At 39.6% G+C, this 17,289-nt stretch overlaps 1 protein-coding gene across 3 annotated transcripts in view; it reads right to left on the bottom strand.

Moving 5' to 3' along the window:
* Positions 1–251: 251 nt before the first annotated feature.
* Positions 252–17,289, bottom strand: part of LOC117469487 (complement C3-like) — a 38,368-nt gene continuing 21,330 nt past the window's right edge. Inside the window, exons 29-43 of one of the 3 annotated variants that reach the window (XM_034113908.1) lie at positions 16,717–16,867; positions 16,161–16,246; positions 14,514–14,591; positions 14,258–14,413; positions 12,987–13,049; positions 12,756–12,837; positions 12,613–12,661; positions 12,348–12,438; positions 12,143–12,232; positions 11,954–12,056; positions 5,882–5,971; positions 5,171–5,263; positions 4,937–5,020; positions 4,212–4,356; positions 3,703–3,984 (exon numbers count right to left, since the gene is read on the bottom strand). In XM_034113908.1, the coding sequence (XP_033969799.1) occupies positions 3,843–3,984; positions 4,212–4,356; positions 4,937–5,020; positions 5,171–5,263; positions 5,882–5,971; positions 11,954–12,056; positions 12,143–12,232; positions 12,348–12,438; positions 12,613–12,661; positions 12,756–12,837; positions 12,987–13,049; positions 14,258–14,413; positions 14,514–14,591; positions 16,161–16,246; positions 16,717–16,867 (1,503 nt within the window). In that variant the 3' untranslated portion in view covers positions 3,703–3,842. Of the gene's footprint in view, positions 368–517; positions 611–1,215; positions 1,306–1,462; positions 1,566–1,651; positions 1,742–3,702; positions 3,985–4,211; positions 4,357–4,936; positions 5,021–5,170; positions 5,264–5,881; positions 5,972–11,953; positions 12,057–12,142; positions 12,233–12,347; positions 12,439–12,612; positions 12,662–12,755; positions 12,838–12,986; positions 13,050–14,257; positions 14,414–14,513; positions 14,592–16,160; positions 16,247–16,716; positions 16,868–17,289 lie in introns of those variants that run through there. The other 2 variants (XM_034113909.1, XM_034113910.1) reach the window with 2 other exon arrangements.

Here is a 17,289-nt window from a genome sequence, read left to right as displayed (position 1 = left end):
TTATCCAGCAAACAAGCTGCTAACTGCACTAATAAATGACAAAACAAGTCGAACATCTTATTTTGCCTAGAAACATGAAAATTACCGGTGTTGACATCTAAGTGCCTGACATAAATGCATTTACCAACATTTTAAAAGTTGTATTTTATTGTCTGACAGGAGATTAAATGTGCACACAAAATGTAAAAAGGAGGTAAACCAACTGTTAAGTCACCTAACCCTTTACGGCACCCTAGAAACATTAGGGGCTACTCCATTTTAGGCGGTTAAACTAGATACCCACCTTCTTTGATGACTTCCAGAACACGCATTGTGTAAATGTCTGTGGGCAAATCATCTTCAAACACTTCCAGTTTCATTTTGTACACTGAGGACAGACACATTGTAGATTGTTAGCTCATCTGTTTCATTGCTCACTTCTTCTCCCAACCTCTTAGACACACACAATCAAACAAATACATTTTTGGCGTATAAAAGTACTATATTGAGTCAATTCAATCCATTTATGCTCTCTTACCAAAATCTATTTTGCTGGTTTCTGTACTCTCACAAGCCTTATCTGTGCGCTGATCATTGCTGATTTTCTCCTTCTTCTGCATACTGCAGTTCTCTGGAAATACACAATTGGCATAAAGTTATAACACATCCGATCAAATGTTTATAGTAGTGCATGAGCATGGATGATGGCAGCTGTATTTACGTCACAATTTAGATTATTAGTGAGGTTTCTTTTAGACTTCAGGTGCTTATGTTTCAATCTGGTGATTTACTGCAAACTCAATTTTACAGCATTCTCCTTTACCAGATGTGAAACTAAGTACTTTTCTCATAAGGAGTACAACTCCTTGATTTATGTTGTAAATCTGAGAGACTATTCCTGGTGATATCATTATGATTCGATGCTCGCAGTGTGGCTTTCATGGGGACAATGTCTGTCTGCCGTTTAGTGGCTCCAACATTTGGGTCAACAATGAAATATCTCAACAACTATGATTGGGGAATAGCATTTAGTGCTGCTGTCCATAGGTAAGACTCCCAGCTACTAGCATTGCTGTATAGCCTCTGAGTCTTTGTTTTCAAAGTATAATAATACACTGCTGCAGTTTACAGACCTCAGACCTGCAGTCTACCTCTACAAAGCACAATTTAAGTGTTGTGTTATTTAGAATAAAAAATGGATAAGGTTGATGGATAAGGTTGCTTTGACCCGTTTACCTTCAGCACATGTGCATAGATCATCTCTGCAGAGCCGCAGTAGCTGTCCTCCTTTCCTCTCTGGATGGTAGAACTGCACACAATGTGTTTCTACAATAGAAGAGAAAGATATTGAAACAGGTTCTTACGTTACTTTATAAAATATATATTAAATACTTGAACAAATAATAATGCCTGCTTATTGACAGTGTTATATTCTCTGACATCTATTGGGAACCAAAGACATGGAGGTTTCTCTAAGACTCACGATCATAGTATTCATAGACAGATACAGCTGCTGGTTGTAAGACGCCCACTTTCATTTTCTGATGAACCCTAAAAATTATTTCTTCTGGCCGTGTGTGAGAAACCTGTAGATAAAGGTGAGATAGAGATAAATACACAAAGAGCAAGGCAGAGAGGAAAAGTATGGAGGAAGGAAACAGCGACGTCTTACCTTGTCCAGGTAGAGGATGAGTGAGCCTCTTTCTGACAGGACTTTGTCCATCTCATATTTCGAAATGGTGCGGGCATGTCCTTTGGACAACTACACACACACACATAATCAACTCACAATGCAGTGTTATCACAAGGTCCTGGAAGAGGTGTATTATATGTAATCATATTCACAACAGATCATTCATTGTGGAAAAACAAGACATTTTCATACAAGCACAATTAGCAGAAGCACAAGAGAAGTCTGGCATTCAAAATTATATTTGAGTAAAAGTTATTTTAACAGCAAAACAGACTTAAATATTTCAAAGTAAGAGTGCAGGGTTGCGGTCGAATAGTCCAAAAATCAGCTCCTAAATTCTAACCCTTTCGTCTATTCCTTGACCTCTGAGTGAAACGTCGCGGGGTTAAGGGATAGTGGATAGGATAATTCAAAAGGATTTAGGAGAAGAGACTGCGGTACTTTAGAGAATCCGACTGCACTTTCACTATCCGACGTGTTTATGATGCGCCAGCGGAGGTCATGAATGTGCGCCTGCTGCTGTGGGGAAACTATGGAAACTACAGTTTTCTATACAGCGGACTACAACATGGATGTTTAATAAGAACGAGGGACTACTGTAAACTCATCTAGAGACTCTGCACCGTGCTCTGATGCTGTTGTTTTATGCTTTATGAACGGGGACAACAGAGAAACATATTCTTCATTACCAAAGTTGGAATTGAAATAAAAAAGGAAAGTGAAACTTATGCTCGTCACCCTCTCCCTCCGGTCCACATTAATACAAATGATCCCAATACGTATGATTGTATGAAAAGATCTTAAAATCAATACAAATGTATTTATTATAACCGTTAGTCCTTAACATCTATCACTGTGTATATCACCATTCAAACATCTTTTAAAAGTTGAACAAACCCCACACAGCTCAGTAAAGACTGTGAAATGTTGACTTTATTTGATCATTTCAGTAAAAACTAACGTTCATATTTCTCTTTTTGATTATAATACTGATGAACGTTCAAAACAAAGCACTTTGGCAACTTATCACATACGTTTTCAAATGCTTAATAAGCACCGTAACTTTCATGATATCATTTCTCGTTCATAATCGGTTGTTTCCGTGAACGGGGCAAATGCTGCGGCCGCAAGGCATTGTGGGGCAGCATTTTCTCCTCTCCTTTCAGGTAGGGAGGTCCAGTGGTTCCTAAGCTAAAGGAGGTTATAAAGGAAGTTTGAAACCTCCTTTCTTTTCATTTAGAGAATTCGAACGGCACTTATCATGGCTGCCACTGAGGGACTTCCGGGTCATTTCACTCCGTTAGGAAGGTTCCTAAGCTAAATGGACTATTCGACCGCAACCCAAGACTATGCAGCACCCAAGGTCCTGAAAGATGTATACTCATTTAATGTTAGGGGCACAATAAGATACTTTCTTGAAAAAAATAGTGATGGAATAAAATGTAGGAATACCACAAGTCGTGCAATGAGTTTACTTCAGATACAAGTATAATGCAGGATTATGGTGCCCCAAAGGTCCTGAAAGTAATTCAGTTTACTTTAAAATCCCTTCACAAAATAACAAGAACCCAAAGGAACACCATAAAAAACATCATATTGTGTATGGCTTCAAACACTGGCTCTAAAATGTGGAGTCTCCTTCAAGAAATGCATTTTTTTACTGCTCAAAAACCACTATATTGACATTACACTAAGGGAAGTAATACGCCTCTGAAAGCCCTCAATCTGTAGTGTGTTTTAGTAAAGTTTCATGAGTCTGTGAATCTCCCAGATCAGTTAAAAAATGTCCTACTACAAATAAATGGCATATATGGGGACCAACATCACCACATCTGGCTCTTTAGGGACCTCAGCCTGCAAAAATACACATTATATTTTGTGTTTTGCAGAAGAAGACGACTTAAAATACATCATTTATCAGTTTAAATGGTTAGAACTCATCAACGTTTACTATAACCAACATAAGAGTTTAATATTTGTCTAATTTTTTACATTAACTAAAAGTGAATATGAATATAAGACACAGAAAATGAGATTGAGATCATTTAATTGTAATCAATACACTGCAACATTTTAAGCCCATACATCTTATAGCAGTGAAAGTCGTACACGATGGGAATAATGTCAAAATATAAACATTTCCAAAAACAATTAATTTTCTTGAGTTTCACTACAGCTGACATCCAAAGAGTTGGTACGTCTGGACCATCTCCTCCATGCCCAAACAGGTAGGTCTGTGTTCATCAGCTTGACACTCAGCTTCTGTGGGCCAGTACTCGATCCAGGTTCTTTCTCCAAGTACATACTGATACCTAAGGAGAGCAGAGTGAAAAACACGTTAGGTCTTCATGTGAACAGCTATCTGTAACATTCAAACATAACATAAGAAAGCTTCCTTCCTCCTTCTGGATACTTTATTACTTAATCAATGGCAACGGTAAATGAGTACAACAAATATTGACTTGATTTAGTATACAAAGCAGTGAAACAGAAAGATCTTAAATTCCCACACCACACAATCAGATTCAAACAAACTTACGTTTGATGTGCATCATCTCTGTGAATATCATCTGATGTTCCCATGATAAGGTACGTTTTGCCAACAACCAAATCTAAAGACTCCCTGCAGTTCGGAAAACTGAGGAAGGTGCGAAGTTTATTCAGGGGACCCACATCAAATGTTCCTGTTATTTAAAATTAGGAGAACAAAGAAAAGGTGAGGATCAAATGGATAGCTAATCATTCATCACAAAACAAAAGTACTTTATTATTACATATTTCCAGTGGAATCATTCTGAAAGGAACAAACGTTTCTGGAAACGCACTTATTTGCCTTCTTGCCAAAAGTGAAAGGGGCTGGATTCTGCTTTTTGGGGGTTTCCCTCTCCTGTAGTTATATGGGTTGTTGTGCATGTAAATGGTCTGCAAAGGCTGAAATCCCTGTGTTCCCTCCAGAGGGAGTTTCAGACACACACTCCCACCCCCTGCTCGAAACTCTTCCATTGGACGACTTGTTTACTGCGACATAGTGACATCACTACATAACACTTGCGCTTCTATTGTCTAGCTCCCAACACATCTTACATGAGAGGCTAAGGGGCGGGACAACATTTTAAAAGTTGTATTTTATTGTCTGACAGGAGATTCAATGTGCACACAAAATGTAAAAAGGAGGTAAACCAACTGTTAAGTCACCTAACCCTTTACGGCACCCTAGAAACATCAGGGGCTCCTCCATTATAGGCAGTTAAACTAGATACCCACCTTCTTTGATGACTTCCAGAACACGCATTGTGTAAATGTCTGTGGACAAACCATCTTCAAACACTTCCAGTTTCATTTTGTACACTGAGGACAGACACATTGTAGATTGTTAGCTCATCTGTTTCATTGCTCACTTCTTCTCCCAACCTCTTAGACACACACAATCAAACAAATACATTTTTGGCGTATAAAAGTACTATATTGAGTCAATTCAATCCATTTATGCTCTCTTACCAAAATCTATTTTGCTGGTTTCTGTACTCTCACAAGCCTTATCTGTGCGCTGATCATTGTTGATTTTCTCCTTCTTCTGCATACTGCAGTTCTCTGGAAATACACAATTGGCATAAAGTTATAACACATCCGATCAAATGTTTATATTAGTACATGAGCATGGATGATGGCAGCTGTATTTACGTCACAATTTAGATTATTAGTGAGGTTTCTTTTAGACTTCAGGTGCTTATGTTTCAATCTGGTGATTTACTGCAAACTCAATTTTACAGCATTCTCCTTTACCAGATGTGAAACTAAGTACTTTTCTCATAAGGAGTACAACTCCTTGATTTATGTTGTAAATCTGAGAGACTTTTCCTGGTGATATCATTATGATTCGATGCTCGCAGTGTGGCTTTCATGGGGACAATGTCTGTCTGTCGTTTAGTGGCTCCAACACTTGGGTCAACACTGAAATATCTCAACAACTATGATTGGGGAATAGCATTTAGTGCTGCTGTCCATAGGTAAGACTCTCAGCTACTAGCATTGCTGTATAGCCTCTGAGCCATTGTTTTCAAAGTATAATAATACACTGCTGCAGTTTACAGACCTCAGACTTGCAGTCTACCTCTACAAAGCACAATTTAAGTGTTGTGTTATTTAGAATAAAAAATGGAACAAATAAAAGTTTACAGTTGATGGATAAGGTTGCTTTGACCCGTTTACCTTCAGCACATGTGCACTCATCATCTCTGCAGAGCCGCGGTAGCTGTCCTCCTTTCCTCTCTGGATGGTAGAACTCCACACAATGTGTTTCTGCAATAGAAGAGAAAGATATTGAAACAGGTTCTTACGGTACTTTCTAAAAGATATATTAAAGGTCCCATGTCATGGCCATTTCTACTGATCATAATTCCATTGTTGAGGTCTACTAGAATAGATTTATATTGTGCAATTTTCCAAACTCACATTGGTTTCTCATACAGCATCTCTGTATAGTATGTGTATTCACTCTCTGTCCTACACGCCTTATTAGAGCTCCTGACCCCCCTCCCTGTGAGCCCAGTGTGCTCTGATTGGTCAGCTCGCCCACTGGCTCGCTGCTGCGAGGAGCTGACAGTGTGAGCTGGCTTACTGGTGTGGTTTCCTGCTTGCTGCGAGACATCGCGAATGGACGCGGGAAGGGGGGGGGTGCTGAGGGGGCTGCAGCAGCCCCATCTGCGAGGCTCCACTAGCACCCGCATCACCCCCCCGCACCACCAAACGCGGCGCACCTACAGTGTAAGGGCGCCACAGTTTCGCCGAGCTGCGAGGCTCCACTAGCACCCCCCCCTCCCCAGCGCGTCACATCTTCGCCGCTAATAGAGTGTGTGTGTGTGAGGAGCTCCAAATGGACCAATGGGTCCATTTGGGTATGGGCACGTCACCATTCCCAGGATGAATACAATGGAAAAAGAGAAATCTCCAACGAGGCGTTCTGGGGCAGCAGAGACAGGTCTTTTCTGTGTAAAGGGCCGGCCCCGACTGTTGCGTCGCCTCGCGTCTCTGCGTTTTGGCCATGTGTCGCACTGAAACACACCGCAAAGACTTCAGCCGATGGCCAAGAAGCACGTACGAACTGCGCATGCGCGAGTGGCAATAACTCTCCTTACCAGCAGGCGGCGGTAGTGTGTATTCATCATTCAAAAGAGGCAACCGGAAGACAGACTGCGTGATAACCGAGAGAAGAAGAACAGACTGCGTGATATAAACAAACAACAAATAGCGTGTGCGTTCCATTTTCACTCTACAGCGAGAAGCTCATGGGGCTTTCCCGAACCTGTGTCGAGAGCTGGAGTTAAATGAAATCTCAGATTTGCCTTCTTAATAGTTTGTTTGGGTCCCTCCCTTCCGTTTCGCTTCTCATGCACTGATTCGCTAGCTGAACAGCCAATCAGAGTGATTTCTTTTGCCGACTGCCTTTGGCCGAAAAGGCGTCGGCACGGCTGAAAAGACCCGACGGTGCGGGACACACCAATCTGAGTAGTGCGTGTCGACGCTCATCGTCGGCCTGACGCCCACCGACGCCGATAATCGTGTGTCCGTGCCTTTAGACTGTGGGTTTTTCTCCGGAGGTTTTTCCTTGTACGATGTGAGGGTCTAAGGACAGAGGGTGTCGTTTTTTTTCTCATACTGATATTCTGAACAAATTGTGCTGTTGTATTAGCTGTAAAAGGTCTTTAATGTAGGGTATTTTTATTATTTGTACAGCACTTTGGCTCGACCAAAAATCATTTATAAATGTGCTATATAAATAAAACTTGATTTGATTTGATTTGATTTAGAGGTGTACTCGCTACAGGGTTTACTTTCAGTCTGCAATGTTCAAAACAACAGATAAAGCCAGAAATCTAGGTGTAGTCATGGACTCTGACCTGAGTTTCAAGAGTCACATTAAAACAATTACTAAATCAGCCTACTATCACCTAAAGAACATATCTAGGATTAAAAGACTAATGTCACAGCAGGATTTGGAAACACTTGTCCATGCTTTTATCTGCAGTAGACTCGACTACTGTAATGATGTCTTTACAGGTCTCACTAAAACATCTATTAGAAAGCTGCAGCTAATTCAGAACGCCGCTGCTCGAGTCCTCACTGACACTAAGAAAGTGGATCACATCACTCCTGTTCTGAAGTCTTTACACTGGCTTCCTGTGTGTCAAAGAATAGATTTCAAAATACTGCTGCTGGTTTATAAAGCATTGAATGGTTTAGGCCCAAAATACATTTCTGACCTACTGCTAAATTATGAACCATCCAGATCTCTCAGGTCTTCAGGGACTGGTCAGCTTTCTGTCCCCAGAGTCAGAACTAAACATGAAGAAGCAGCGTTCAGTTATTATCTGGAACAAACTCCCAGAAACCTCCAGGTCCACTACAACTCTTACTACTTTTAAATCCAGGCTGAAGACTTTTATTTTTGCTGCTGCTTTTAATTGAAACTGAGCGGTTGTGTAACCTTAAAGAAAGGCATCAGTAAAATGGAACTTCTGTGTGAACTATTCATATCTTAAACTGCACTGTAACCTTTTATTCATGTACTTTTTTATTCATGTACTTTTTATTAATGTATTTTTTCTTTTACTGTTTCTTTTATTATCTTTTCTTTTTCTTTTTTTTAAAATGTTTTTTCTTTTTTGATTTGGATCACATTTCAACTTCAGTGTCCATATACATATGTAGTTAAATAGTTGTACAGAGTGGTCCGTCTTTTCTTAACAAAACAACAACAATTAGCACACAAGAACATGGGGTGTTTTCTTTTCAATATAAAACATTGACAGTATGGATCCCTAAATAAAATATTCAAGCAGTTAGACGAAAAAAGGGCGTATCGGGGTAATATACACTTTCCATTTCTCCCAAATGTCCTCAAATTTAAGTTCCTGGAGCCTCAAAGAGAAAGCTATTCTTTCCATTACAAAGATTTCGTAAATGATATCATACCAATCATCTATAGATGGGCAGTTTGGTTTGAGCCATTTCTTTGTGATTGCTTTCCTGGCAGCTACACTCAACATCCCAAATAAGTATTTTGTTTGAATATTTGTGGATGTTGAGTGCAGGAAACCGAAGAGGAGTTCATCCCAATTAAAATAAATGTTTGTTCCAAATACGATGACAATTTCTTTATAAACCTTATGCCAAAAGGTATTTACTACTGGGCAATCCCAGAGCACGTGGTAATGGTTTGCTTCCTGGGAGCCACAATAGAGAGGCGAAGTCCCTCCCCTTCCGGTGGACCTCCATGGGACCTTATTTCGGAAAGATTATGCATTGAAGTCAATGGAGAGAGAAAGATTGGGTGAAAAAAAACATTTCCACCCAAATCACCTCAGAGGTGGAGTTTCTTTGGCTAAACCTCTCTAAAAAGGTCAAATGTCACTTGTTTTGTATCAATCTTGATACAGGGTACTTATTATATGTTGTACTTTGGATTCCTAAAGCTTTTAGTCTACCTTACCATCAGTGGCGGCCGGTGGTCTTTTTTTTTGGTGGGGCTCTTGACGTACCGTAAGTGACCTACCCGGGGGGTCCGGGGGGTTTCCCCCCGGAAATTTTTTTCGAGAAATGACCCCTTAAATGATGACTTCTGGTGATGTTAGAGGGGGGGGGAAAGGAGAAATCGAGGCTTAAAAATATGAGAAGACTGATCAATACCTCCATAATCTTCAGTGTGGAAAATATTATTTATCAACCTGAACATCTACTACTTTACCAGGAATTTGTGTTCTCAGAACTGGTCTGTTTTTTTCTTTCTTAAAACTGTTCATGTTTTATGAACCAACACCTTCACCAAGTAGCTTTACAGTGAACTGCAAGTGAGATATAAAATTAATAGCATCTTTTCAGTAGCATTAATTATAAATATTTAAGTGGTTCAATACAAGTCACTACAGCATTTCAAACTGAACTGTGAATAAATGCAATTTAAAAAAAATAACCACAGCACAAAATGTCATAAATTGTGTTTTTTCTTTGTTTCTCTGAGGATTATTTACAAACAGGCTTATTTACATATAGCAATAACTCAGAAATGAAAAAGCTACATCGTCTAACACGAACAACCAGTTAGCATAATGATAATATATGTGTTATGTACAATGTAACTGGCAAGGCTAGAGCAAGAAAGAACATAAAGTTTGCAAAAGGTTTAAATAACTTCAAGTATCTGTCTTCAGATTACGTGGAGGTTTTAGTCCGATGGGAAGCAGATTTTAAGCGACACCGAAGATAAACCAAAAATGTGGTGGAGCTGCAAACCGTGTAGTGTTGCTGGGACAGAACAGGAGCTATAACCGTTGGAAAATACATCACAGACAATGCAACAAACGTGGAGACAGAACAATCACTTCTGTGATAAATGCCCACTTATTAATAAACTTCTAACAACCATGGGAAACCTCCTCTCTACATATAAAGTGATATCCAAGCATGGGAAACAAAAGACAGCATTTACCTGTTTGCATCCAGCTAGCCAAGCCTTTCTTGTGTACCAGCTACTTGTGAAGCCTCGTGTATAAATTTTGTCTTTTTCACGAGATTGCTGCGATATATTCAAATCGGGTTGGTCCGGTGCAAGGTCTTTAAGCAACAATTTATCTGCCAAACTTCTCCTTTCGAAAGGATTGGAGATTAGCTCTTGAACAGAATTAGGCGCGGACCGAGGTCCGGAGACTCCACCTGCACACGAAGCCATCCTCATCAACTACTGCGTCAACCGGATACGAGTCACTGTCCAAACTACTCACAGACTGCACTGGGCGCTGACATTGGCGCCCGGTGACCGTCATCTTTGACGACGCTGATTGGCTGAAATTATATTTTCGCGGCATAGTTTACACGTTACAGATAGCAACAGTCAGCTGCTGGTGGCTGCTGCTGCACTGGTTGAAGGCTCCTCTCTTAGCGCCCAGACGAGAGAAGGTGCATGGGCAAGGCCAGGCAGGAAACATGTGACTTATCAGTAACTTTAGACATCGTAACACAATTTTAAACGAGATTTTATTGTAGATTATACATTTTACTGATACCAATTATATAATATTTACCTTGTTCATTAAAAATAAAAATAAAAATATATATTTTTTTTTAAACATATTTTTTTTTTTTAATTTTAATTTTAATTATTATTTATTTTTATTTTTTTCAATATGGGAAGAGGTGGGGCGGCGCCCCTAGCGCCCCTATGGACCGGCCGCCACTGCTTACCATCATCCAAGGGTAGTTTTCACTATAAGTAAAAAATAATTTTTGGACGAACACTATAATTTACAGTTTTTTACTATGTAAAATCTGAATTTTCTTTAAAATAAAAAACATCTATATTGTTCTGACTTTTCTACATCCAACTCACAGGTTTATCATTACTTTGAGAAAAATGATTATTAATTTAACCCTTTTAGAAGGGAAGATATGTGGCGTCGCGACCGCCCCTCCAAATCAGTCAGCTTTGCCTCCGTTTGCATCTGATGCTTTACCAGCTGCGACAGAACATCCTCCGATGACTGGATTCTGGTCTCAGCACCGTTAATTCGCTCCTCTGCTTCTTCCACTCTTTTGCCGATTTTACTAAAGTCCTCTTTTATGCCGCTCAGTTGTTGACCGAAGTCTTTTCTAAGTTCTCGTAGCTCCTTCAAGATTAAAGCCAAGTTAGATTCACCGTTCGGCTCTGAGTCAGAGTCCGGCTGCGTGTCGTCCATGTTGCTAATGCTGCTAGCTCGTGACAATTGACCTTCTTCGTTTTCGACGTTTTCCTTTGTTGGTGCAATACTTTTCTTACCCCTTTTAGGCATATTACTTCGCCCGCCGTGTATATGCTTGCTGTAAATCTTTTCCTGGTTATTCGAGTTAAAACAGGCAACTTTGAGTTCTCACTATCGGGAGCCTGTCACACTATGCTGCGATCCCCATGCCTGCTAGACCGGAAGTCTATCTTTTCTTTTTAATGACTGTTTTTAAATGCCTTTGTCTGAATGTCTTTCATTTTTGTAAAGCACCTTGAATTGCCTTGTGTTGAAAGGTGCTATATAAATAAACTTGCCTTGCCTTGCCTTACTTTGAGGGTTTGTGACTCTGCAGACCGTTTACATGCATAAAAACCTTCATAACACACAAGGGGACGGGTAGTAACCGGAAAAGCTTGACATGGGACCTTTAAGTACTTGAACAAATAATAATGCCTGCTTATTGACAGTGTTATATTCTCTGACATCTATTGGGAACAAAATACATGGAGGTTTCTCTAAGACTCACGCTCATAGTATTCATAGACAGATACAGCCGCTGGTTGTAAGACGCCCACTTTCATCTTCTGATGAACCCTAAAAATTATTTCTTCTGGTCGTGTGTGAGAAACCTGCAGATAAAGGTGAGATAGAGATAAATACACAAAGAGCAAGGCAGAGAGGAAAAGTATGGAGGAAGGAAACAGCGACGTCTTACCTTGTCCAGGTAGAGGATGAGTGAGCCTCTTTCTGACAGGACTTTGTCCATCTCATATTTTGCGATGGTGCGGGCATGTCCTTTGGACAACTACACACACACACATAATCAGACCACTAACCATCACACACATCTTTTTTCTCTCAACAGGAACCGTGACAAGTGCATTTGTTGTGGGTTAATGTGTATCTGTAAAAGTTCTTACTGAGTCCAAGTCCTTTGTGTTAGCGGTGAAGCCGGTTAGCAAGCCAATATCCAAAATTGACATTGCTGCATCTCTTTCCTTGTCCTTATACCTGTACACAGAATAGATTGAAGGAAATGAAAGGTTTAAGAATATAGGGAAAAGGGTAATGAACAGAAGCAGAATATTTAATACAGATTGTGAAATATAATAATATTGTAAATAGCTGGTTAGAAAATGTTATGAATAAAGCCATGTGGCAGTGTGTTGCCTTGGTTGTACTTACAACACTTCTATCCTCAGCTTGTATATCTTCTCATCCTTATCAATTTTTTCTGCAGGAGTAAAATATTATATTTGTATTTAGTTAATTTGTTTCTCAAGAGTAAGGTACAACAACTGAAGAAGAGACAGAAGGCACTAAATCACCTGGGATGAGCTGCACTGACAGGTTAAACTTCTGACAATCACTTTCCTTTTGTTTAGGTAGAGCGTAGTACAGCGACACCATCTGTCACACAGAGAAGGTGCAATATTTGATATAAGTCCTCACAAGGTTAAAAGGGTATTAGGTCAAATCTTAATTTAAAAAAAGGACCGATCAGTTATTAACTGTTATTTAAACTCAGAGTATAACATATACAAATATATTGTACTCACTGTCACTGTTGCTTCTCCTGAACCGTTGGCAGTCACTGTCACATTCTGGTTTATATCATTGATCTGTCAGAGTTTAAATATGAACACAAACACAAACAGTCAAGGATAAGCAGATATTAAAGTATTTATTATTTGTCTGACGAAATAAACAATCAGTGTGTAAATATGCAATCTGTACATTTAAAACTTTTTCAAAAAAATCTGATTAATCTGGCAAATCTCCATGGAAGAATTGAGATCCTCAAGGGACTTTAGAATTCATAAATACAACTGGATAAAGTTCAAAAGTTAAAGGGGACCTATTATGCAAAATGCACTTTTTTATGTCTTTTATACATAAATATGTGTCCCCGGTGGGTATAAATAAATAAAACCCTGTCTCTTTTCCTCCGTACCCAAATATCTAAAAACGGGGCTACAACGGAGCTGATCCAGATTTGTGTCCGATATGACGTAATATCTGAAATGTAGGTTGGCTTTACACCCACGGGCCTATCAGAAACGTTGCTATCAGAAACAATGCCCGACTGTTTTGGAAGTAATATGGTCAGTGCATGTTTACATTAGCATCGCTAACACTCAGAGCTAACCTGTACTGGAGAGCATGTGTGTGAAGAAGCAGGAAATAAAAAGGAACTCACCTTGTGGCAAGAGAGAAAGCCTTTGAGCTCCATACTGTTTCAGAAATAATCCTTGATAATCCATGATATGGCGTTTCATCACGGCAGTATTTAGTTTAGACAGTAGCTGCCGGGTCCCGCATGAGCTCAGCCCCCTCCTTTTTTATTTTTTATCTATTTTTAATTTTTTTAAAGCTTTATACCCAAAATCAGCACTTTTGAAACAGTAAGTGAAATAGAGGGATATGAGGCATGGCTAGAATGGGTGATCTGTTTGGTATTTTGAGCAAAACACTTCATAGACATGTTTTTCATATTTTTTTATATATCTGAGACCTATGCTATTGCCTAAAAATAGCATGATAGGTGACCTTTAAATATGTTAGGATAGGTTTTTAAATGTGCTTCTTTTATTTGTGAATTCTTTATTATTTTTTGTAAAACTGAAATTAGTTTTTTTTTCTCTATTTTCAAATCACTTTTATAGTTCAATTTATTTTTTGAGAGTTTACAGATTTGTTTGTATTCCAGGAGACTACCCACAATATACACATGCATGATTTCAATCTGTTCACACAAACTGTGTTGAGACAAACATATGCCACCTTAATGAGCCACTGTTTGTGAGTTTGTGTGTGTGTCTGTGCTTACTTTAGATGTCCTTGGGGCATAGTGGTTATCCCTGTTGAAGTTGTACCTCTCAGGCTTTACCCTTCCCGGCAACAAAATGTCCACGTTCAGATCGTACTCTGGTTCTTTAGCACTGGACCAGTACTCTGATATAGCCTGGTACACCATAATGGTGGCCTTAAGAGAGGGAGGTGGGGGGGAAATGAATCAGAACAAAATAAATGATAATCTAAAACAGGATGGAGGGATCAAGATGGAGAGAGGAGTCTCTTCTTACCTGAGTCGATCCATAGCCTCCGCCAACAAACTGCTGTTTGTTGAACCATCTCACAACAGGTCTGGCATCTTCAAAAGCCTTTATTCACAGAAGGAAGGTACATGGTTGAACTTTTCTGTCATTCACTGCACATTGGAATGATACAAAAATTACAAATATTTAAAAAATCAAATCGGTTACTTAATAATTGTAATACTTAAAATATTGGATACTTAAAAGGGTAAAATGTCACTTATATTTTAAGGCTGTGACATTACTGAGAGACACATTTCATTGAAAATTGAATACAAACCTTTATATTAAAGTAGCATGGATAAGGACTAAATTGCAGAGGTGGGACCAAGTAATTGTTTTGCAAGTCCGAGTCAAGTCTCAAGTCTTTGCGCTCAAGTCCAAGTCAAGTCTCAAGTCAGGATGGGCAAGTTCAAGTCAAGTCCAAGTCCTAAACTTTGACAAAACGAGTCTTAAACAAGTCATTATGTGCTTTTCACTAAATGTAATGACATCGATCAACAGAATAATACTTAATAATCAAACTGCTCTTTATTAGTCACATTAATACTGTAATAATCTATTTTCTCTCTGCTGGTAAAGTAACGTGTTTTCTTCTATTGTAAGAGGGATCAGTAAGGTAAGGCTACCGTGACGGTTTGATTCAGAAGGAGTTTAATTGATAAGATCCCTGATGTTGAGGTAACCAGAATGTTTATTTCCACTGTGTACAACATGTTATAAGGGACCCACAACCTATCTTTATGCAAGGGATAATGTGCAGCGAGGCGTCTTTATGGGGAAAAGAACACCTGAATCTAGATCCCTCTGCAGGTGGTACTTTAACTATATTTTGATGCTAATACTTTTGTACTTTTACTTGTAACATTTTGAATGCAGGACTTTTTATTGTAACCGAGTGTTCCTACACTCTGGTACTTTTACTCAAGTACAAGATCTGAACTTCTCCCACCTCTGGCAATAAATCCTGAGTGGTTACCAAAACAAAACCCTGCTCTGAAGGTTATTTTCATTTTGCAAATCCTGCACTCAGCTTTGCTTTCTCCAATATCATTGAAATGCAGCCAGATGCTGCTTCTTTTTTCGGTTTTCGCTAATTTCTTGACTTTTTCCGACGCGCTTGCATTTAAATCCGGCTCCCCGTCGCTCTGTGTAGCTGGCCTGTACCACTACACCTGCTGTCTTTGGAGCGTCTGCCCCCCACCCTTCTTTCACATAATGGTATGATCCTAGTGTGTCCTCACATATGATTGGCCGCATGGTGGCCCAGCTAAATAAAGACCTGCCTGCAAGGATTCTCAGCAAGAGTTGCAGCGGCTGGAGATTCTGCTTTCCCCGACGGGAGTCTGCTCTTCTAACGGCATCTCGCGATCGGCGTGTTGGAGAACTCTGAATTAAATTATCAAGTCACCTCAAGTCAGAGGGCTCAAGTCCAAGTCAAGTCCCGAGTCATTGGTGTTCAAGTCCAAGTCGAGTCGCAAGTGTTTTGTGATTTTGTCAAGTCGAGTCCAAAGTCATCAAATTGGTGACTCGAGTCTGAATCGAGTCCAAGTCATGTGACTCGAGTCCACACCTCTGCTGAATTGTATGTTGTCTGTAGCATGAAAGGAACACACATAAATGTGACATGCTCACCTTGGCCTTGACCAGAGCGAGAAGAGCGTAAGCCGTAGCCTCCAGTGTGCAGATATCTCCCTTAGGCGTAAACCAGTGGTTAAACTCTAATGACGACAAAGAAATATCTTCCCATTACTTGCTGTTCTGTCCCTGATGTGTTTTTGATAGCTAGCTCAGTGCTAGTGAGACCCTTACACTTGCTATACATCAATCTATTTACTTATAAATCCAGGATATCTCATCTTAGAAAATAATGTATAAATAAAATACATTAGGAAATATTAAAATGTGCTCGCTCTTTAGAATTTTAACAAATCCCCATATATCTGTAATTCAAAAAGTGTTAACAATATTTGTTACAGGACATCGTATGGCTGGAAGACTATTTATGTCCATTCGAGACTGTTTCTAAATTTGTTCAAACATTTGACATTTCTGTACTGAGCAAAAATCATCCCATAATACCAATGTGTTGGTCCGGCTCTTAGTAGTTGTGAATGAGAAATCGTTTTGAATCTAATCACCAAAACATAGACTATGTTTCCAAATAATAGTTTAAGAATAGTAACAGCACCTGGGGAAGCAAACTTGTAGAGGATCTGGCGGTTCATTTTGTTTTCATTGGCCATGGCATATGATGTCATGGCAACAGCATATGGGTTGGTGAGGCTGGGCAGACGCCTTTCCAGATAGGCCACCGCTTTGTCTATACTGCCTGGTAGACTCTGTACAAAAAGTAAGGGAGGAAAGAGAATAAGGTGAGAACTAGTGATGTTACGTTGGCGAACGATCCGATTCTTTTGAACGGCTCTTTGGTAAGAGAACCGAGTCGTACTTGGTGAGAGCCGTTCTTTTTATCGTTGGTTCGCCATAAATCCACTCGCCTTTCCGGGAACTTGCTTTCCTGAATGCAAATTTGCCGTAGATGAGGCATTACGCGTGCTACTTGAGTAGTAGTTTGACTGGCTGAGAGATGTAGCAAGTTATACATTTCTCTGTGAGTAAAAGTAGATTTCTGGCAATACAGTCAATCATTATCCTGGTGATTATTTCGCAGATAAACCTATTAAAAACGGCTCTTTTGAACGGCTCTTTTGAACGGCTCTTTTGAAAGCTCTCGGAAAGGAACCGAGCCATAAGATCCGGC

This window comes from Trematomus bernacchii, unplaced genomic scaffold (assembly GCF_902827165.1).
Source record: "Trematomus bernacchii unplaced genomic scaffold, fTreBer1.1, whole genome shotgun sequence".
Classification (NCBI taxonomy): Eukaryota; Metazoa; Chordata; class Actinopteri; order Perciformes; family Nototheniidae; genus Trematomus; species Trematomus bernacchii.
This window is presented reverse-complemented; position numbering and strand designations above follow the sequence as displayed.